We start from the raw sequence: 24,022 nt of genomic DNA on the forward strand, positions 1-24,022 counted from the left end.
GGTGCAGGCATCTCTTGAATAGCTCTGACTTTGTCGGGATCTACTTCAATACCTCTTTGGCTGATAATGAAACCCAAGAGTTTTCCAGATCTAACCCCAAAAGTACATTTGTTAGGATTCAAGCGAAGCTGATATTTCCTTAGTCGTTGAAACAACTTCAAAAGGTATTCAATATGTTCTTCTTCTGTGCTGGACTTGGCTATCATGTCGTCCACATAAACTTCAATTTCTTTATGCATCATGTCATGAAAGAGAGTAGTCATTGCCCTTTGGTAAGTTGCGCCTGCATTCTTTAATCCAAACGGCATCACTTTGTAGCAAAATGTCCCCCATGGGGTGATGAAAGATGTCTTCTCCATGTCTTCAGGAGCCATCTTGATCTGATTATAACCAGAGAACCCGTCCATGAAGGAAAAGACGTTGAACTTAGCGGTGTTATCAACCAACATGTCGATATGTGGTAATGGAAAGTCATCTTTTGGACTGGCCTTGTTCAAGTCACGGTAGTCAACACACATTCTAACTTTACCATCTTTCTTCGGAACTGGCACTATGTTAGCCAACCATTGAGGATACTCTGAGGTGACTAGAAAACCTGCGTCGAGCTGTTTTTGAACTTCCGCTTTGATCTTGTTAGCCATATCAGGGTGAGTCCTTCGTAATTTCTGCTTAACTGGCGGACATTCTGGCTTCAATGGCAAGTAATGCTGAACAATATTGGTATCCAACCCAGGCATGTCTTGGTAGGACCAGGCAAACACGTCAACATATTCTTTGAGAAGGTCTGTCAACTTACTCTTGACATCAGCATCAAGCAGCGATCCAATGGTCACTTCTTTTTTGTCTTCTTCAGAACCCAAGTTGATCTTTTCTAAAGGCTCTTTGTGAGGCAGAATGGCTCTTTCCTCGTGCTTAAGTAATCGAGAGATCTCGTCCGGGATCTCCTCTTCTTCCTCTTCTTCGGCTTCGAACACAGGAAACTCAAAGTTGGGAGAGGGCATAGGGTTATTGCATTCAATGGGTTTATCAATAGTAAATCTGCACATGTGATTTATATCTATTTCAGAAAATTTATGAATGCAAGAGTGTATGCAGATTTTTTTGAATAGTTTTTTTTTTATTATTTTGGTTTTTTAGGATTACCATTTCCAAAAAAAAAGCAAAAATAAAACATATAATGTAGGGAATTCAAAATGACACTTTATTTATGATTCATTTTTGAAACAAAGCCCTAAACACAAACTCATTTGCCTTGGGCAGGACAAAGAGGGAAACCTTTAAAACAAAGCCCTATACACAAAGTTATTTGGGCGGAACATTTAAAAGAAAAGCCCTATAAAACATCTCTCTGCTTTGGGCAAGGCAGGAGGTCAAAATAACAGCGAGGTGATTACTTTGAGCGGCGAACAACATTCGGAACGTCGACAGCCTTCCAGTAGCAACGAACTCCTCTGTGTATTATGTATTCAGGAAAGTTCTCCTCAGAATTATCTTCAGTATTGACATTGACCGCTGGTCGAGCAGGATTTGAAGGTCCTGGTTTGTCAACCTTGTTCTTTGTAGAGTTAAAACGATCTTCTTCTACTTCTTGAAGAGCGTAAGACGAGTCACAATCTTCAGAATTTTCAGGATGTATTTCCCAGTCTTCAGGATGAAGAGACTCATTGTCAGCGACACTTTCTGAGTCAGCTGCGGGATCATCTTCCCCTTCATCTTCAAAAATGGCATTTATGTGATAATAACCACCTTCAGGATTATAAACCTTGGCAGATGCATTAAATCCGAAATCTTCAGTAATTTCAGGCTGCTGAGAAAATTGACAGGGCTGATAAACCTCTTCTGGTTGACTATCATATTCAAAGGAATCTCCCCATCCAGTTGGTTGGATATCTTCAATCGCAATCTTGTAACTTTCAGGTGCAGTGTATTTCACCATATAATCAAATTTTCCACTTGGTTGTCCCAAGGTGTCCCAGATTTCTGCAGGAACAGGCTCAGTTTCTTTGCCTTTGGGTTTCTCTGACGGAGGATATGGTTCTTCCTGAGATATGTATCCCGAGTCATTGAGATAACATTTCCATTCTTCTTCAGGATCAGGTAGACCTTCTTCGATGCATTCTTCGATAAGGACATTAACCTCTTGAGGAATTCGGTTAAGGAATCCTCCACTAATGAAAGTTTCTTTGATCGGACGAAGGGTTTCATCCTTCTTGGTGCAGTTTGAGAATGTTGGTGAACATCCGAGACCTGCTCTGGTTTCATTCTTGGTCGGGATCACAACTTGCCCCCAGCCAGTGGTAGTTCCATCTTTCACTACTTTTACCGCCTCTTTGTAAGAAGAGATTGATGCTTTCTTTTTGGAAGATTCGTCTTCTAAAGAGAGACCTTGGAACTGAGTTCCTTCCACATCATCAGCACCAATGAAAGAGAAATTGGATAAATGGCTCACCATCAAGGCTTGTTCTCCACTTATTGTTACCAATTTTCCATTTGTTACAAATTTTAACTTCTGATGGAGCGTAGAAGTTACTGTCCCTGCTTCATGGATCCATGGTCGTCCTAACAGACAGCTATAAGCAGCTTGAATGTCCATGACCTGGAAAATGATTTGAAATGTATGTGGACCAATTGTCATGGGAAGGTTGACTTCACCGATAACAGATTTTCGCGATCCATCAAATGCTTTGACAACTACACCACTGAACTTCATAGGCATTCCTTGGTAAGACAAGCGAGCAAGAGTCGTCTTTGGCATCACATTCAAGGAAGATCCGGTGTCTACCAACACATTGGACAAAGAGTCTGACTGACAGTTCATAGAAATGTGCAAAGCAAGATTGTGATTTCTGCCCTCCTCGGGGAGTTCTTCATCACAGAAGCTTAAATTGTTGCAAGCTGTTATGTTGGCTATTATCCCATCAAAGTGATCAACAGTCACATCATGATCTACAAAAGCTTGATCCAAAACTTTCATCAGGGCTTCTCTGTGGGCTTCTGAATTCAACAACAATGAAAGTATTGAGATTTTTGAAGGAGTCTGCATAAGCTGATCCACAATCTTGTATTCACTTCTTTTGATAAGCTTCGAAATTTCATCAAAATCAGGATTCACATTGGTTCCACTGGATTGACCAACATCAGTGTTTGTATTACTGACAGGAGTTTCCATAGGATTCCCCACTGGTGTATTAACAGGATTTTGCCCAGTTATAGGAGTACTAGGCTGCTTTGAAGGTAGTGGAGTATACACACGTCCACTTCTTGTTACTCGACTCACATCAGCGATGTTTTCGACAGATGAGAGAGTTGGTAAAGGAACTTCTTGTCCATCCTTTATCATTGTTGCATTGTAGTTGTATGGAACTGCCTTGTCAGAGTCATAAGGAACAGGTCCAGGTAGACAAATGATCAAAGGAGCAATTGGAACCTTCGGCTTGTTGTAAGTAACTTCCATGCGCTCAGGCATGTTGAAATGAGGAACGATGACGTTAACTGTAGGCATTTCCGAGTTGATATCTGAGACTAAAAGCTCATGCGGATAACATCCTATCATGTTAACTTCATTTTCATCCCTATTTCTGTAGATCTCAATAGTACCATTATCTAGCAAAACTTGGAGATCTCTTCTCACAATTGAACACCCGTGAGGATCCACACAACATATTCTACAGGAACCGTATTGATGCTGGCGAAAATTCTGCCCCCGACAAAGAGTAGCGTGCATTTGTACCAAATCTGCTCTTGAGAAGTTGATATTATAGACTCGGTATGGACCAGGACATCCATTCACCATGTTTACAACATGCCCTCCATGATTGGGCAGTGGATTTGCTTGCACATTTGGATTCAAATTTCTGAACGAGAGGAGATTAGATTTAACCAACCTCTGAACTTCATATTTCAAGGCTATGCAATGCTCAAGATCATGTCCAGGTGCTCCTTGATGATAAGGGCATGAGACCTCTGCTTTGTACCACCATGGGAGTTTCTCAGGTACCGGTGGTGGTGCTCTAGTTTGAACGAGACCTTTTTCAACCAGCGCAGGGTACAATTCTGTGTAGGTCATTGGAATCGGATCGAACTGTGGAGCTCTTTGCACACGATTCTGATTATTGTTGAACTGCTGAGCCTGTTGTCGAGGCTGTTGTTGTTGAAACTGCGGGGTAAATCCCGGATTTGGTGCTGTATTAACGACTGGCGCAATAGCAGCAATCTGTTGTCGACGATTGACGTTTCCTCTTGGCCTCCCTTGGGATACCATGTCAACACTTTGTTCCTTCTTCTTTGGGAAACCACTTCCGAACTTTTTGGTTCCACTCGAAGATCCACCTTCTTTAGTCAGACGTCCGGTTCGGACTCCTTCTTCTAGACGCATCCCCATGTTTACCATTTCGGTGAAATCACTTGGGGCACTAGCAATCATGCGTTCATAATAAAACGGACTGAGGGTATTCAAGAAGATCTTTGTCATCTCTTTCTCTTTTAACGGTGGATTAATCTGAGCAGCAATTTCTCTCCATCGTTGGGCATATTCTTTGAAAGCTTCATGATCTTTCTGAGCCATGGACCGAAGCTGATCTCTGTCCGGAGCCATATCCGAGTTATACTTGTATTGTCGGACAAAGGCCTCACCTAGGTCGTTGAAAGTCCGAATATTGGTGCTATCCAAACCTGTGTACCATTTCAGTGCGGCACCAGTCAAACTGTCTTGAAAGTAATGGATAAGCAACTGATGATTATCTGCATAAGTAGACATCTTTCTGGCATACATCACAAGATGACTTTGTGGACAAGAACTACCTTTGTACTTCTCAAAGTCAGGGACCTTGAACTTAGCCGGTATTTGTACACTGGGAACCAAACATAGCTCCTGGGCATTCTTTCCAAACAAATCTTTCCCACGGGTAGCTTTGACTTCCAACTGCATCTTGTTAAACTGCTCTTGGAGATCTCCCACAAGATTACGCTGATTTGTGCTATCACCTTGATCATGATAAATCTCATTGCCATCATAAGGAACAGTGTGAACCGTAGGGGTCGGAACTGTCATAGTAAGTTGAGAAAGTGCCATAGTGATTTGGGAAAAAGTTACCCCTGAATGTGGAATAAATGCTGAACCTTGTGCAGCAGGCGCTTCAGTTGTAGCTGTTTGAACCCCAGAGAAATTATGACGGAAACCTGTACCAAAGCTGAAAGGCGGGCCCCAACCTTCTGGCATAGAGAAAGATGGAATACCGAATGCAACTGTAGAAACTGGAGTAGTGACTTCAGAAGTCACTGTTGCTTGACTGTTGGGTGGCGGCGGCTGATTCTGTGCGGCCATTAAGGAGTCAACCAAAGTAGTGAGACTTTCCAATTTTTCCTGAAGAGTGGTCACTGTACCACGAAGCTCAATATTCTCTTGTTCAGAGTGTTCCATTACTCTTCTTCTGCTTGAACGAGTATTGTATCTGTGATCTGATTGCGAGCGCGGTCGAGAAACTTTGAGACGCGACAGCTTGACGATCTTATGGAGAAAGATCCAAAAGATGAGACTCTATACAACAGACTCGATATGCAGAATGATGTATGCAAAGAGAAATTCTATGATTTTTCCAAACATTTTAAAGATTATTTCCTTGCAAACATTTGAACACAAACAATTCTTTTATTGAAATAATGGGAAATGTTACAACATTGGAGCGTAGCTCCTTACAGAATCAAATGATACATGAAAATCTAAACAAATCCTAAACATCTTCATCAGACGAAGAACCAAATGCATTGTGCAGCTTGAGCTTCATGATTTCTTTCCCATAGTAAGCTTTCAACTCGGCCTTTTCAGCTTTCAGCTTGTCAACCACATTCTTCCAATTGTCAGGAGTTGGAGCGTTGCTTGTTGAGCCTTCAAGCTTTTTCTTGCTTTCTTTGATGTATCTTCTGATTGCGGCATCTTTCCGACGGATCTTCTCATCTTTGTTCATGAGCCATCCATCCTGATAATAGAGAGTTTCTTCATGTTCTTTCACTTGTTTCTTCAACTTTCTGTTTTCCACATCAGTTTTTCGAAATTTTTCTTTCCAAGCGTCTTTTTCTATCCTCATCTTGGTCAAAGTGTCTTGGTATTCCTCCATAGCGGGAATGTTGGGTCGTTGAGGTACCACGGGGAACATGGGTTTTTCATAATCATAAGGCATTTGAAACTCCTTTGCCCTTTTCTTTACCCAACAGATGTAGGCGTTCGTAGCGATACAGTTCCTTATCTCACCTTTTTCTTTCCATCGGATGTCGTACCAGGCTTTCACCATTTTTGTTTTCAACCCTTGAGGATCATTTCCTTCCTGATAGAAGTAGCTTTCCACTGTAGGGCCAATGGGTTTAGTTGAATTTGCATACCCGAGTTGTCGTCGGGCTAGGACCGGATTGTAGTTAATTCCTCCTTGTGTACCAATGAGGGGTACGTTGGCGAATTCTCCACAACTTTCAATGGTTTCTGTACCGCAGCGAGTCAAGGTATACCACTGAATATCATTATTAGTAAGAGACATAAGTCTTTGAGACCAACGTAAACCTTCCCGGTTTTCCGTGAAAATGGGAGACTTAGGTAAGTGTGAAACAATCCATTTAAATAACAGAGGTGCACAACATACAATAATTCCACCACCTTGGTGATTCCTATGATGGACAGAGAAATACATGTCACCAAGCAGAGTCGGAACGGGATTTCCATTCAAAAAGACCTTTATGGCATTGATATCAACAAAGTCGTCGATATTGGGAAACAGAACCAACCCATAGATGAGCAAGGCTAGTACAGCTTCAAAAGCTATCATGCTACCAGTCTCGATGAAATCAAAGGCTCTCTTTATTAGAAACTGTGAAGGCAAACCTGGAAGGTTTCCTTTGGTAGTCCAATTACTCTCTATTTCAGATTTCTTCAAGTGGGTACCTGTTGCAATGACTGGTGACTTAGGAATGGCTTCCAAACCATTGAAAGGTATTTTGTCAGACACAGGAATACCCAAAAGATTGGCATATTCTTCCAAGGTTGGTACCAACTGATAGTCTGGAAAGGTAAAACACCGGTAGACGGGATCATAAAACTGAACCAGGGTTTTGAGAAGTCCTTCATCAACATGAGTGTTCAAGATAGGCAAAAGCTTTCCATGGCTTTTCCTAAAATCAGAAGGATCTTGTACAAAAGACGCTAACTCTTTCAGTCTTTCCACATTAGGCTCTTTGAAACCGTACCTCTTAGTATGCCTTTTTACCCATTCCATAACCTAATCCTATAATGTTTGCAAAGAAAATTCTCTAAATTTTTGGAAAAATCATGTTTTTATGGGAAAAGATGGATTTTTTTTGAATGTATGAATGCATGGATGCGTGGATGCCACATATTCAAACATGGTAAAGCAAACATGGTAGTTCAAACATGGTAACGCAAACATGGTACTACAAACATGGTAATTCAAACATAGTACACATAGGTTCAAAGGTCCAGCGTCACGAGCATGAGGTCAGAGAACCAAATATGGGATAGTTCTAGTTAATCACCTGCAAAACATGTTCTACTGATACGTCAGAGTCTACATCTTTCTTTCGGATATTACCGGCTTTCCACAATTAAACTCATGAGCCAGCAATATTCTCAAGAAAAACTCGTCTGAGTGTGGTTCTCCGCATGACAACTAATCCAAGTCTTCACCTGAATAGTTTCTGCACCACAACCTAATAAGGCCAGGATGGGTTGGGGTTCTACAGCCAACTCAGCTTCTACAGTTCAATGAAAGCAACAATGTCTTCGCAATTAACTCGCTAAACATATATTACAAACAAGGAACCTCCACTGAGCGGAAGGATTCTCACGTGCGCCTGCACATGACTATACCCTCCACCTAATTTCTTATGTGTACTTAATCCGGGTTAGGATTTGTCCATAATGTATCACTTGTAACAGAACCACAGATGTAACAGAACCAAAGAACCAAACAAGAACAAAATAAAAACAAAATAAATGGAAATAACCCTTTCTTTGGAAACAATAAAAAGATGGTCCCCAGTGAAGTCGCCATTTTTCTGTCGCGGGGAAAAATCGTTGTCTTTTCTAAATGAGACACCTGATGCCTTCTTTGGGCTCGAGTGCTCAAAAAAATGATTTTTCTTTTGTACGGACCAAACTTTTTATTGTTTCCAAAAGAGGAAAAGGAAAAAAGTTGCAATAACCTTAAAAGTGGGGAGAGATCTTGAGTAAGAGGGTTGGTTATACGAAGGGAAGGTATTAGCACCCAACGTATCTATAGTACTCTATAGGTTTCTTTGTTTTGTTTTATTCCATTCTTGTTGTGGTGGAGGTTCTTGTGAGAAAGAGGTGGGACCTAAGGTGTTTGTTTGATTATGCTCGCAAAGATCATCGCGATCCTCTGCATACATATCCCCTAGAGGGAATCAGAGCATCTGTAGCTCGGGGTCTAAGGGTGCTAAGGTTTGAATGGTTTTTTTTGTTTTGTTTTGCTCGCCAAGGATCGACCTTGTGCCTACGTATTCTCAAAGGGATGTTGAGAAAGTCAGAGCAATCGTAGTTCCCACTTATGCTAGTGGAAGCAAAGGAAAAGAGACAAATGTCGTCTAAATGCTAGATGTATCTAATCTATATCATCACATACATCTGTTTGTTTTTTGTTTGAAAATCTTTTCATTATAAGCCCGGGGCCATGCCACTTAGGGTGCTTAGAATGATAAAGATGTTTTTGTTTAACCAGCCTTGTGGCAAAAGTTTCAATGAAGTCAGCCTTGTGGCAAAAGTTTCAATGAAGTCAGCCTTGTGACAAAAACTTTGATTAATCATCCAGTACGGTGGTAAAACAGTTTGATTGATTAGCCAGCCTCGTGGCAAAAAAGTTTGATTTTGATTGATTGATTGTTTGTGATGATATAGAAGAGATACTCCTAGCATAGAGATGAAAAATGTCTAATCTCCTAGGGTATTTGATTTGGATATTGGGGATGCTTATAAGAAGCCCGTGGGTCCTTGTACGAAGCCCAAGAGGAGGCTATCCGAGGGTCCTTGCATTGTAAGCCCAAGAGGAGGCTATGGGAGGGACAATCCAGGGTCCTTGCATTGTAAGCCCAAGAGGAGGCTATGGGAGGGTCACTCGTTTGTACAAAGCCCAAGGGGAGGCATGGTATAGTTGGTTTGAGCTCTTAGAGCGATTTCACCGGGAAACCATACTCTATGTCCTAACCTAAACTAGGGAGATTCTTTGCACGAAGCCCAATAGGAGGCTATGGGGAACCTAGTGTTGTACTAAGTTGAATAAGCATATAACACAATCACAAGTATGAACAAGTACGAACAAATATGAACAAGTACATGAACAAATATGAACAGTTATACATATATGACAAAGTGTGTGTATATAATGGAGTTTATGAAGGAAATATACCTGTAAGCATGATCCATTTGTATACACAGGGCTCGGGACTCACACTCGGGGAGAAGTCCACTTGAGTTTATTCAAAGCTATGTAAACAGGTATTTACAAAGGGGCTTGGGACTTATACCTACATGGAGGCCCATGGTATATTTTTGGGAAGATTTAAAGAAACCTTCATTTTTGGTTTGTTATTCAAAGTTAAAAATCAAACTGATCGAGATATGTACAAAAGGCGTACAATGAAATACCTAATTTCATGTACTAGAGTGGGTATGTACAAAAGGGCTTGGGGCTTATACCTACATGGAGGCCCATGGTATATTGAAAAGCTTTGTTTCTTTGAAGTTTGGTTGTTTTGAAAATGATTTGAAAATTGTTTGAAAAGATTTTATTTTGAAGAAGTTTTATTGTTTAAAGAAGAAAAAACTGTATAAAAGGAAAAAGGAGTGGGTCTTATACTCTCTAATATTCGAGAGGCCCCACATCGTTTTGAAAATCAATTGATCAATTAAAAAGATTTAATCAGTAGTTTCAAAAAGAAATGGTTTATCGTTTTTTTTGAAAAGAAACGCGATTGCTCGTTTTAAAACGATTTGAATTTTGAAAGAAGTCAATTTAATCAAGATAAACAAAAGATTATCCTCAATTAACACTTAGATGATTAGGGTTTGCTTCAAAAAATATTTACAAGTGATTAACTTTGAAAATCAAATGAAAAATAATATTTAAAAGTATTAAAATTACTTAAAAACAAGTCATTTTAAAACTATTAAAAAATGTATCAAATAAATATTTTTTGATGATTTTTTTTTGATATTCTTAAAATATATGTGTTAAACAAGAAGTGTGTAAAAAATGAATGAAAAATGAATTAATTTCATTGGTTAAATAATTAATTAAAGTTGTTAAAGAAAATGAAGAAAAAATAGTGTAAAAAAAATGGTTTGGCCCCTAGGAGTGTTGAACTCGTGACCTTGAGGTTATTATCCAAAAACTTAGCCAACTGGACCACGCGCGTGGTCTGTTAATACTTGCAACGAATTAAAATATATTTTGAGATGATTTCCAAATTTCAGTTTCAAAAATATGGCGCCAAGAACACAACCCTAATTTGAATTTGAAAATTCTGAAAACTGGATTGTTTTGATCAAGTGAATAGCCTATCTTGCTCGATTTTCCACAAGGAACATGATGGTATCATTTAATTTCATTTATTTTCACTCTAAGATCATTAATTTTCTGATGAACACGAAGAACCCTAATTCCCTAATTCAATCTGAAATCGTGTTTGTGCAAGATAATTGGCAATTGATTGAGGGTTAATGATCCATGCATGTGCAGAAACAAGATAGTATGGCAGTTTTTCATTTATGATGCATGTATGATAGAGTTTGAAGTTCAAGAGAGCTTACCTTAAAAATGTCAAAACTGGAAATCGAATTCTGCAAATGAGGGATTCCAGATGTTGTTTCTTGATCTGAACACCTTCAGTGGACCTTATGGAACATGTTTGAAGTCTTGGAATGAACTGAAAACCTTTTGATCAGTTTGTGGCACCCGATCTGCAGAGCTATGGTGTGAGGATCGAATTTGATGATTTTGATGTTTCAGATCATGGATGATGATTGGGATAGTTCATATATGGTACATGGATGGTGTTTGGATGATTAACTTGGTCAGAAATGAGCTTAAATAAAATTTGGCATGATAAGTCTCATGTTATGCATATTTGGAAAGTGAGGTAGTGATTTTGAGTTTTAGGTGTTTTTGGGGTGTATGGATGGTTCAAACACATCATATGTGATGTTTATGGTTTGTGGGAAGCATCACTTTGGTCAGAACTTGCAAGGGATGGAACTTGCATTTTCTCCTCTTTGAAACTTTATGAAACTTGTAATTCAAGAAAGAAGAGAGAAACCTATCTTTTGTGAGGTTTTGGTGTGAATTTGAATGAGGTAAGGACCTCTATTTATAGGCCAAGGTTTCTGAATACAAAGCTTTGCAAGTTGATCAAGAATTGGTGATTTGGCATTTAAAGATAAAATGGAATCTTTACATTTAATGCACATGGTTAAAAGTGACTAAACCATGGTTAAAACTCTAGCTTCTTATCCTCTTCCATTCTGATCTCAAATCAGAAAAATATCTCCAATTATTGCATCTATGCATCATTACTTGGATCATTTGGCAAAATGGTTCATATTTTTTCATGCTCTTTGACATTTTGGAAAGCTCATGTTACACACTTCAAAATCCTAGTTGAAAGTTTCCTCAAGTCTCTTAAGGAAATGGGTGAAAAAGTTCCATGAACTTTGAAGAAAATGAAGTTTTAAGTGAAATTTTCATAAGATACCAACTTTGAAGCTCCATATCTCTTAAATGGTTGATCTTATGGAAAAAAATTATATGTGTCAAAGTTGTTTATTGGATCAAAATCTACAACTTTCATGTTGGAAGTTTTTTTCAGTTTGTAGGTGAAATTTTGAGTTATTCCCCTCCAAAGTTTGGAAAAAACCATGAAAAACACTTAGAAAAATTTCTAAGTATGAAAAGTCAAACTTTTGACTTTTTGATTCTTGATTGATTTTCTTGATTTTTCTTGATCAAATGACTTCTCATATTATATTGATGATTTAAAACTTCAAAATTCATGGTTGACCAAAATTCCTCAAAAGTCAATGGTGTTCTTGTACAGTTGACTTTTTCAGTCGAATCGCGTTTCTGGAGATTTCAAATGAAACAGGCTACCCTCACCAAATGAATGGTATGAATGAATCATATTGAAGCATTAGAGGATATTGAGCCATGGTTTGAGTTGTGGCACCATGTCCTGATTAAAAAGTCAGTTGTTCAGTGAATTAGGTCAAAAACCCTAATTGTCGACCTGATGAAATTGATGTCTGTGGATCTTGAATTGAGACACAATCTTCATTGGATATTATCATAGGGATTATTTGAAGATGATTGAAATCTTTGATTGACTTCCTGGGGGTTTTTAGGGTTTCCCAAATGTGATCCCTGATTTTAGTCCCTGATAGTTCAAAACCCTGATCTGAGGATTTGTCTGATCAATCTTTGTGTAGGAGATGTTATGAGCCAATGGATTAGGTCAAAATGATGCACTTGAGGTCTTGATATCATGTCCCAAGCCATTAGGTCAAATTCTGAGCAAAAGTCAGGAGTGTGCTGTCTTCAGTCAAAACCCTAATTCAGTCGATTCAAAGCTGTTGAGCTTGTTGAAATGAATCTCTGAGGACCAAATGTTGATTATTGATGAAGATGATTCATTTGAGATGAAGGGAGAACAAAACCCTAGTTGATTGTTGCTTGTACTGATGAGTGATTTCTTGATTAAATCCCTGCTGAGTCACAAGTAGCAAACACAAACTATGCAATTTGTTAGAGATGCAAATGATGCATATGCAATGATATGAGGTGGTATCTTAGGTCAAAAATTGGGGTATGACACTCTTCAAAACTGTATTGAGTATCCAATTTCTTTCTAATTGAATAGTCTAGACCTCCTGCATTCATTTCGATTAATTCATGTTCTGGAACAACTGTGAAGCATCTTGATTTCAGCAAACGGAACCTATTCAAACTTATCTTGGTTTGGCCCATATAGAATTGTTCATGGAACAACCTCTCCAAGTGTGCCCAAGCATCCATGGAATTTGGGGGTAAGGTGGTAAACTATGTGAAAGCATTTTTTGTTAGCGAACTAGGGAAATATTTAAGTCTCAAGTTTTTGTTGCCTGCTAAATCACCAGCCTCTGTCAAGTATCGGGCTATGTGTTCCACAGTCGATTCACTAGTATCCCCTAAAAATTTCGTAAATTTGGGTACTTTGGTCCCTCTTGGTAATTCCGTTTGCATAATATACTCTGCTACAGGGGAAGTGTAATTTGGACGTCGAGGTCCAGTATTAAGGCCATTATTGGCCATAATTCTTTCTATCCTGGTGGTTAGGTTATTTTCTGTCGCCATATTGTCTCTCCTAACCCTGTGTAATACTTCGTCTGGATGTTCGTTCCTGCCCACTACAACTAGCCTAGGCTGTTCATGGGGAACTTCTTATTGACCAGTATTGGTCCTTAGATTATGATTTTCTAAATCTATTACTTGATTTCTTTCGACGGATACCTGCCTAGGTGGTTGAACTACATCTTGAACACGTTCTAAGACTGGTTCACCTTCTCAATAGGTAGACTGGTTATTTCTTAGCCTAGTAGATGTTTGAGGGACCCCTAAGAAATCTGCCATACGACCTATTTGTGAAGATATTTTTTGGTATGTTTCTACATTATCCTGGTTAGTCCTGGTAATGTTTGCTACTAAGGGAGAAAAAATCGATCCCATTTCTCTAGCAAGAATACCAACCATATCGTGGTTACTTGCATCCATCTCATGCCAAAATACTGCTTAACTATTGGTAGTTAAGAGAGGCATTTGGCCCAATGGGCCTATATTTTGTGCGCTTCGACCTACTGAACCAGCGTTAGGCGAAAATGTCGTCGCACTAGGTTGAGTATATGTAGGTCCCGGACCATGTAAGCCTGCCATATATGAAAAGCGCATTCCATAAGGATTTCCAAGTCTCCAACCCTCGAATGATGATGACGATGGTCTTGGGGTTTGTTGTTGATTTGCGAAATTTGCCGCAAAATGTGGTATTTCTGTCGTGCCTGTGAAGTGAGGCACAGGGGTCGAACTGGAAACTAGGACTGTCCCTGTTGGTACTAATGTATTTTCACGCATGGCCTGGGAACTAACTATGGCTGCAGACCCTGTCGAAGCGGGTATCTCCTGTGCTTCTGACATAGAAGTCGAAACATTTGTAGTACTTGCTGCTACTGTTCCTGACCCTTGTAGGGGATCTTAATTTCCCCTGCCAGTGGTCGAATTGACCATTTTCTTGTTGTACCTTCGTTTAGGAATCGATTGTGCACTGTTGGTTATTTACCGTTCCTAAGGTTCATACAAGGTCTTGATATATTCTAGACAAAAACAAAACAACAAATTAATGACAAACTGTTTGACACTGTCCCACCGGGTATGCAAATTTGTTTACGGTGATTTCCGGTAAACAACCGCTAGTCCTCCAAACTATAAATATACTTTGGTTACTCGTAGGATCGACTAGATTGATCCTAGGACATAATCAAATAGTTGTCTTTCGAGATAATTTGGCTCATATTTGTTGGTCTTTTGCTTCGAAACTTGGTTATAGTATGAACATGTAAACAACTTGCAAAATAAACTAACAAAGAATGTACACAACTGAATAATAAACTGGTTATAAATGTAAGTAAAAAATTTGACGAAAAGATAAAGGAATGTAACTTTCAGAAACGTAAAGTAGAGAAATGTAAAGTGCAATAATGTAAAGACTTATCAATAAGAAAACTAGAATTGAAGGAAAAACTGGGCGAAAAGTAAAAGAAACTTAAAGACACTTTGATTTTGTAAATAGAAATACAAACATATTAAAAGTGTGGTGTCATACGTACATTTCTCAGCGAACTCTTTCTCTTAACACTTGATACTTGAGTGATTTGTGAGTGATTTGTACAAAATGAACACACTGGATCCTGATACTAAGACCCTTATTTATACTAATTCGACCCTAACGGTCCTACGCTAAGGAAATGCCACGTTGCTCACATGCATGAGTTTCGAATCCCTGGGGCGCCATCTGTCCTTGTCTGGTTATACAGAATATTTCGAAATTCAAATCCTCCCGCCTAAATTCTCTTCCGATACGTGGCACCGTGATCTTTAGTGAGAATGAAACGAAATACGCTAAGCTTCAGTACTCATTGTATTTCAAAAAACGCTTAAGTCTCAAAGACAATCTATCTCGATTCAGCTTCGATTTCAATCATCTTCATCATAAATGACATCCTCGGAAATGGCCTTTAAAAACCATTTATTCTCAAGAATGGCCATCGAAATCCATCTTCTTCTTCGAACTCTAATTCTTCAAGAAGCATATCCTTCAATCGAAATCTCCAGCTAACAGTTTGTTAGCATGTTAAATTAGGTTTTAGTGTTTAAACCCTAATTTGTTAAGTTAGCTTGTTTATTAAGTTGACTTGTGTAATGGGCCTTGTGGAAAAATCCCATTAGTTAGTATGTTAGGTTTTATTATAAATAGCATACTAGTCTCTCATCATTACAACACAGCAAATCCTAATTTAGGGTGAGAGAGGTTATTTGTTATTCTTGTAAACTTGTAATCTTGTTTTCTAAGAGAAAGTAAAAGAATAGCAGTTATAACCAATTCTCGTGTTATTCTTCTTCCTTGTTCCTTATTCTTGCCCTTGCATTATACTTTGTTCTTGGCATTGAATTCACAATAAATTGGTGCGGTGAGCGTGGAGAAGATGCCTTCAACAATGTATGAGATTGAAAAGTTCGCCGGAGTGAACGATTTCGGTCTGTGGCGCTTGAAGATGAAAGTCGTACTGGTTCAGTAGGGTTGTTTGGAAGCGTTGAAGGGTGCGGCGGTTATGGACACTGCGTTAACGGAAAGAGAGAAGACAACCATGATCGAGAAAGCACACAATGCAATTTTGTTGAGCCTTGGTGATAAGGTTCTCCGACAGGTATCGAAGGAGACGACGACATTGGGGTTATGGGTGAAACTTGAAAGTTTATACATGACCCAATCACTGGTAAATCGACTATACCTGAAGCAAGCTTTGTATTCATTCAAGATGATTGAAGACAAAGTGTTGGCTGAGCAGTTGGATATGTTCAACAAGCTGATTCTTGATCTTGAAAATATTGATGTGAAGATCGATGATGAAGATCAAGCGCTATTACTATTGTGCGCTTTGTCTCGATCACATGCTCACTTCAAAGAAGCTCTCCTGTATGGAAGGGAGTCCCTGACCTTTGAAGAAGTTCAATCAGCCCTGTATTCTAAGGACTTGAATGAGCGAAAGGAGCATAAACCTTCGACTGTTGGTGAAGGTTTTACCGTTAAGGTCAAATTCTTGCGAAAGGATGGTAAGTTCGACAAGAAAAAGGGCAAAAGCCAGTCGGAGTCTTACAGCGGCGAAGCATCTGGCATTCGATGCTATCATTGGAAGAAGGAGGGTCACACAAGAAAGGTGTGCCATGAACGCCTGAAAGAAAGGAGGGTCACACAAGAAAGGTAACTTGAAAGATATTTTACTATTGTTTATGACTTATACAAGACCCACACAAACATAAAGAGCAATCCTATTGGACCAAGAACAATCCTCTTGAATTTTACACTAAGTCCACTAAGAGAACAATCATCTTGGACCAAGAACAATAATCTTGGATTTTACACCAAGTCTACTAAGAGAACAATCCTCTCAAAGTGACTTTCTTGCTTCTAATAATTCTGGAAAACAAGATACAACCAACCAAGTAGAACAAGAAAAAAAATCCTTTCATTGCTACTTTCTTGTTTCCAACAATCCTGGACAACAAGCAATTACAAAACACTTTTGGAAAATATTTGAGTAGTAAAGTTGATAAACATATATCAATCACTATGACTGATCTTCTCTTCCAAACAAGCAATTTATAATGACAATATAGTTCTCAAGTGTTTTGTGAATGATGGAGAAATTTTTCTGAATTGAATATGAAACAATATGCAGAAAAATATCAATGAAAGTTTAAGTATCAAAAACACTTGTTTGAATATGAATGAGAATATGATTTCTAATTGCAATGGAGGAGGTGATTTTTAATTTAAAATTACATGTATTTATAAGTGCATAACACCTCTATGAAACATGGTAAAGGTTGAGACATTTTCATGAAGGTTTGCAATAGTTTATAATAACAATGGTTCATGAAAAAACATAATTTTAAATTTTGTACAGTACTTCATAAGTAAGTTAAAACGGTTACTTGACTTAACAAGTCTGCAACAATTTTTAATTTTCAAATTTAAACATACTGTTTCAATTGTAAATTTTCAAAGAAATACAAAAACATACCTATTCCAACTTAACTCCTTCATCTTGGTCTCAAGCTCCATAATTTTCACGTGGAGTTCATTTTCCTTTTTCAAAGATGAATTTGTTAAAGTTTCCAAGACAATTCTTTGGCTTTCTTAGTCCCTACCATAAAAGGTATTTTTACATTAAGATAAAGTGGGTATAAAGAAACAAATTGTTTAATTTCAGTACCTGAAATTTGATCACTGATTAGTGAAATATATAATAAAAAAGACCATCGACTATGGACCGTTAAAATAATATTACATGTATGAGATGCCATGTACAATACCAAACATACCGAGAGAAAATCGGAGTCATTCACCACAAGTAGAAAGAAGTAGGAGATATGTAGTGCATGGTTGCACTTCACTTACATCTCAATAAGCCTAGAGATATAACAGCCTGTAAAGAGAAACTATAAAGAAAATATTTCAATAAGCCTAGAGATATAACAACCTGTAAAGAGAAACTATAAACTAAAAACATTGAAAAGGTAAACTGAGATCTCATAAGTATAACCATTGAAAGCAGTCCCAATCATATTCAAACAAAAATTAACAACATAAATTTTAATGTTGATATTCTAACAAATGAACATGTTATGGAAAAATTAAAGTTGAGAAGAGGAGTTACCAATAGATGTAGAAAGCAGACCCTGTCATTTTGAGAATTAGTATTTTGTCATTGTTATCTCACTATGAGTTAGGATTTCAAAGGTTAACACACTTTAGCCAAAAGTTTCATTAAGTGGGTACATAGTTTATTAGAAGTAGAAAAGTGTCAAATAATAATAAGTAACGTGAATCTGCCCAAAAGAAGAAAAGTACAAAAGAAGAACCAACATATAGTATGCTATTGGTAGAAAACCATCACTTATAAAAGGTTCGTGTACGAAACTAGCAGACGACAGAAAAAGCTCCTTTCAAAGTTGTTACAACCCTTCCAACTCAGATTGATTTGAACCATTTACATTACTCTTTACCACTATTTTATCAGATTCTTATTTTCACCCTGTACAATTTCAAACTTTTTCCACAGTTTCTTTTATATATAAATAGGTGATATTACATTGCCATTTGCAAACCAAGACACTGAGTTATAGCAAAAAAAAAAACTTAGCTATTTATCATCATGGGGAAGGTAATAGGTAGAAAGTTTCTTTTGTATTTTCGCATGCTTATAGAAATAACTTATACATCAACCTTTAATAGAAAACTGATCAAATTGTTGAATTGTCTAATTCCTATATGAAAATTTATACATCATTAAACACAGAAAACATGACACAAATAGTCGAATTGCTGAACCAAAATGCCGAATCAAAATACTAAATCGAAACGCTGAATTGAAATACCAAATCGCAACGCCAAATCAAAATACTAAATCGAAACGCTGAATTGAAATACCAAATCGAAGCACGAAATCATAAACAATAATCTATTGCTATTCATAAGCATTGAAAACATCAAAATTGATTTATCAGTAACATTTACCTTTTGAAATAGGTGAATCCAATACCGAATCACGAGCTGAAAGTTGCGTTCAATGAAAGTGCTATGTTCCTTTGTTCGTTCTGGGCTACTCACGAGCTGAAACCCTAAATCTTTTTTAGAAGATGATTTGAAGCCCTAAGATGAAATTGATTTGAGAAGATGATTAGAAGCCCTAAGATGATTTGAATGAAACTGATTTGGAGGCGATTTCGATGATTTGGAGATAATCAATTGTTGTACACTGAAAAGAAGATGGTTTAGTTTGGAGAAGATTTTCGAAGGGATTTTGATTTTCACGAGCTTCTGTTTCTGTTTTTTTTTTTTTTTTTAATTTTGTTTCAAGAAAGTTAAAAAAATAGGGGGAACCAAAATTAGTGGGGGAAACGAAATGTTTTTCTTTTTCTTATTTATTTATTTTATTAAATATATATTATGAAAACAATAGCACTTTTGTATAAGCGCTAATATAGAATAGTACAATAATAGCGTTTTCTAAAAGTGTTATCCTAATGAATAATATTAATAGCGATTCGACGAAAGTGCTATCTTAGTGTATAGTATTAATAGCGTTTTGTAAAAAAATGCTATCTTACTGAAGTTTAATAATAGCGTTTTTTCATAAAGTGCTATCAAAATCACATTGTCTACATCCTATAATAGCGCCTGACAATAAAGTGCTATTATAGATATGTTTTTTCGTTTATAATAGCACTTTCTTTAAAAGTGCTATTAAATTAAGCGATACAAAATATCAATTTTGGCGAGTATCTTTAACGAGACTCTGGTCACTCAAACATATATGACCAAAAGAGCTTTCACACTTTCTCTCTTTAACAAATGAAGCTTTCAAATTCCTTTTCTAGATACCAATCATACAAGCATTTCACTAAAACCTTGAATATTCTACTTGATGAGACTTGAGATATCTTTAATTTAATTGCCATCATCAAAGAGTTGGAAAGATCTCATCACTGACTTGAACGTTCATATGCGTTATTGTCATAAAAACACCAATGAGGTTGCCAGCATCGAGATCATCGGCTTGATACCTGCAAGCATATAGATCCACAAAAAGTGTTAGATGTAAGCTCGAGTCACGGCTTGCACCTACGAAGGGGAATTTCCATTTACACCCTCTGTGTCAACATTAGCATAATACAAACATCACAATAGAAACCATGGTGAGAAAGAAAAATAATCCCTCAATAAACAAAGAAGACCAAAAGAAAAAATCAATTTTATCTTTTTGTATACATGTAGACAATGCGGAACCCCAAGATTAACAAAAGGCAAGTGCACTAAAGCAAATTCAAGGACCCATATCTGATCTCGTTCGTGCATTAACACCCAAGTATTCTATATATATATAATAGAAAACCAATTAACATCAAAATTTAAGTTTGATACTTCATAACAAATTTCTTAACAAAAAAAATCAATAATGAAAAAAAGAAAATATCAAAGTATGTTGTTAAAGACCTAAAGTACTAATTTCTTCTTAATTGACTACTACATAAAGTAAAAGAAATCATTAAATAAATATGCTAATTATGACTTTAAACATCCAAAGCTCTAGTGAAATAATCACCATCAATAATCTCACCAACATCTTCATCGGTATCATGAGTATCATCATCAAACTCTACCCCAGATAAAACACCTACTTACATCACTAACCAAAATTGGATTTCTTGAAGTTCTACTTCCACCTAATTCCTTATTGCCACCACCATCATTTTGCACAACATTAGTAACAACAACATCAGCTTTCACAACATTGTTAACAATAACATCATCTTGCTCAATGTTAACTTCAGTTTGCACATTTTTTTCATTAGGATCTTCAATTATCCTTTCATTGTCTGAATGAGTATCTTCAAATGAAAGAATAACACTTTTTTCTTTTCTTTTTCTACTATTCACTTTCAAATTGTACATGATATAAACAAAGTTATTCATCTTTTTCTGATACAACCTATTTATTCTCTTTGTATGAACCTCCAAATTAAATAACAATTCAACTCAATGTTTCTAAAAAATAAAAATAAAGTATATAAAAAAACAATTAATAATTCATTACCATTTCAGATGAGCTCCAATTCCATTCACAACTAGAGGAACAACACGTTAAGCTTAGAACACAAATTGCAAACCTATTTAATTCTGTAGACATATCTCTATAGAAATCCCACTGTTCAATGGGTAACATATTCTTCCTAGAGTTATTTGCATCTTCACAAACAAACATGCTTCTAGCATAATTAAATTCAATCATTTGATTAAGAATTTTGTTGCGCTTAACAACATCATTTATGATCCTATTTAAACAACTAAACAACCCATTTTTAACTTCGGTATCCTCATCTTTAAAATTATCTTCATAGTAGAATTGAGGATTAAAATAATATGTTATGGCATCTAAGGGCCTATGAAGTTGATTATCCCAATGTTCATCAGCGATTTTTAAAATGAGTGCATATCTACAAATACCAAACATATTATATTAGAAATGACAAAAAATTAATTAAAACATTGAAGAAATTAAAATAAACATTGTTGAGTTTTTTTATCTTTTCTTTGGCTAAATCCATATGTGCATATAAGAAACCCATATAGGGCTTTTCTTCGTAATAAACCAATTTGAGGACCTCCACGAGAGAAGAAAATGTCTTCAAGCATGTGATTGTCTTTCCCCCAAATACATCTATCTAAAGCCATAAAAGCCAATTATTGATAGACAGGGATTGAGATCAGTGGACCTGAATCACCTGATTGAACAATGACACGTCACATTTAGACAAGAGAGTATACAAGAGAAACATCCAAATGAAACATATAAGAACATACTTACAAGAAAGGATTCTCTTACGACAAGGAACACGAACAAAGAAAGAGACAGAACAAATGCACATTGTTGATGAATGGATGAAGAAATTTTGGTGAAACAAGATACAAGAGGAGATACTTTCTAATTCCCGTACAAGCAAAAAGGATATTTTTAAAAATAAAATAAAATAAAATCTTTTAGGGAATTTGTGCCTTTTTTGGATTTTAAAAAAATATTAAAAAAATGTATAGACTCGTAAACTCGCGAGTTTATACGAGTTTGTGCGAGTCTACATGTGTCTACTCAAGTCTATCAAAAAATGATTCTATGTGCGAGTCTACTCAATTTTGCTTCCTAGACTCGTAAACTCGTACGAGTTTACGAGTCTACCAGCGAATTTGACAACCATAGTTCTACAGTTTTTCTTTCTTGTGTGCTCGCCTGTTCACGCTCACCTGTGACCTGTACGAGTTTACAAGTCTAACCACGAGTTTGACAATCGTAGTTTCTACGGTTTTTCTTTCTTGTGTGCTCGCTTGTTCACGCTCACCTGTGACCTGTGAAAAATTGAAAATATTAAAAATCAATCTATTTATCATACTTAGTCTCAAGTTGCTAATTGGTGGCCACTAGCAAGAATAAGCACAGCATGACAGAACGTTGTTCGGCTAATGCGATCTCTAAGTTTCATGCTAGTTCTATATGAAAACTATAGTTAATTCTCACTTCAATTTCAATTTCATTTAGTAACTACATTTTTAATCATTAAACTTAGATATTCAGAATTCATATAAAATTTAAATTGTAAAGGAATTCTACCCCTATAAAAACTATTTTATATCAAAATTCTCTACCTGGCCGTTTGCTATAGTCAATAAAACATTGACCCGACTGCCTTCACTTTGCATAACTCTTGTAATTCCTATCTCAATGATAGGGGCAAATCGTCAAGGTCCTGTCATGAATTTGAGGTGATAAATAGCATAAGCAAGAAGCTAAATGAAATATATATAAAAAATGAGATGAAGTTTGACGAATGATCAAATACCGGAAAGCCGCAATTAAGGGACCAATTCTCTATACCTTAACAACGCTTCTTCAATTCCATGAAAAAATCCATCATCAGCATTAAAATTAAAAACTTCCTGGTCAAGTGTTGAAGCTTCCAATATGAACAAAAACACACAATAACTCATACATATATTAAGTTATAATCTAAAGAATTTTCATGAAGAACAACACAATTACCTACTTCTAATCTTCTATAAACTAAATATGCATGTAATGTATTGAATTTGGATCTTCTATAACAAAAAGTGCACTCTAACAATTTAAATTATAATAAAAATATAAGCAAAACTATATCAAAACAAACTACAAGAATGTCAAATATTTTTGGATAGTAGATTTTCACATTTTTAACTCCATACTTTATTATTTGATACAACTGACAAACATATGCAAGAGAGTGAGACATGAACATCAAAATGGCGCATTTCAAGTTTTGTTATTGTAGCCTCATGAACAACTGCGAACATTCATTCATTCATTCATCAACAATTACATTCAAAAGTCGTGGTTCAAAGATTACTCAAATTAAGCATTGAAGAAATAGAATAAAAATAGTGAAGCGAATCAACTTGAATATCCGTAAGTATCTCCCGTTGCCCATGCCGGAGGCGAAAATATTCCATTTTGGCGGCCAATTGCTCATCGGAGAGAGCTTGAATCTAAGGACCCGAAAGCATTGATGGAGTCCACTAGACGGAAATAGTCCTTAACTACCTTGTGATTCAAGCTTGTGAAGTTAGCAAAAGTTTTACGAATGCGGCAAAGATTTTCTTGAATTGAAGGGATATAAGCCAGTCAGTTATGGCATTTCGTCAGACAGTTGAAGTGCATGAAGAGCAAACGAATCTTAAGATATAAGGTGGGAACTAATACGAGAGGGAAATCGATATTTGGCTGAATGTGGATATTCCTGTTATGTAAGACTGATGCTGCCACTTGCTGAAGTGTATTGATTTGCTAAGGGGAAACATGTCTGGCTGCAGAATTGGAGCTATTTGGTTGACAATATGCTGGTGTATTTGGAAAGTTCGAAATGATATCGTGTTTAATAACGCAGTTTTGGACGAAGAAGAACTGTTTTTTGCGTCTTTGTGGTTTTCATGGTGGTGGCTTGCTATTGAATCAAAGGAAAGAATTACTTGTAACTTTTACGAATGGTTTAAAAATCCGGCGGATTATATTTAATTTCACTGTTTTAATTTGTTTCGGTTCTCCTCTTATAAGGGT

At 36.8% G+C, this 24,022-nt stretch overlaps 1 protein-coding gene across 4 annotated transcripts; it reads right to left on the reverse strand.

The window, feature by feature from the left end:
• Positions 1 to 1,390: 1,390 nt before the first annotated feature.
• On the reverse strand, positions 1,391 to 19,233 carry LOC131641368 (uncharacterized). Of its 4 annotated transcripts, none has more exons than XM_058911677.1 (4): positions 18,898 to 19,233; positions 17,703 to 17,819; positions 17,402 to 17,524; positions 1,391 to 16,549 (listed from the first exon to the last, which is right to left on the reverse strand). In XM_058911677.1, the coding sequence occupies exon 4, from the start codon at positions 5,417 to 5,419 to the stop codon at positions 1,391 to 1,393; it is 4,029 nt and encodes a 1,342-aa protein (XP_058767660.1). In that variant the 5' UTR covers positions 5,420 to 16,549; positions 17,402 to 17,524; positions 17,703 to 17,819; positions 18,898 to 19,233. The 4 variants fall into 4 exon arrangements, with proteins under 4 accessions (XP_058767660.1, XP_058767659.1, XP_058767661.1 ...); XM_058911676.1 differs by having other exon boundaries at positions 1,391 to 16,872; XM_058911678.1 differs by having other exon boundaries at positions 1,391 to 7,268; positions 10,829 to 17,524.
• Positions 19,234 to 24,022: the final 4,789 nt, after the last annotated feature.

This window comes from Vicia villosa, unplaced genomic scaffold (genome assembly GCF_029867415.1).
Source record: "Vicia villosa cultivar HV-30 ecotype Madison, WI unplaced genomic scaffold, Vvil1.0 ctg.003699F_1_1, whole genome shotgun sequence".
NCBI lineage: Eukaryota > Viridiplantae > Streptophyta > Magnoliopsida > Fabales > Fabaceae > Vicia > Vicia villosa.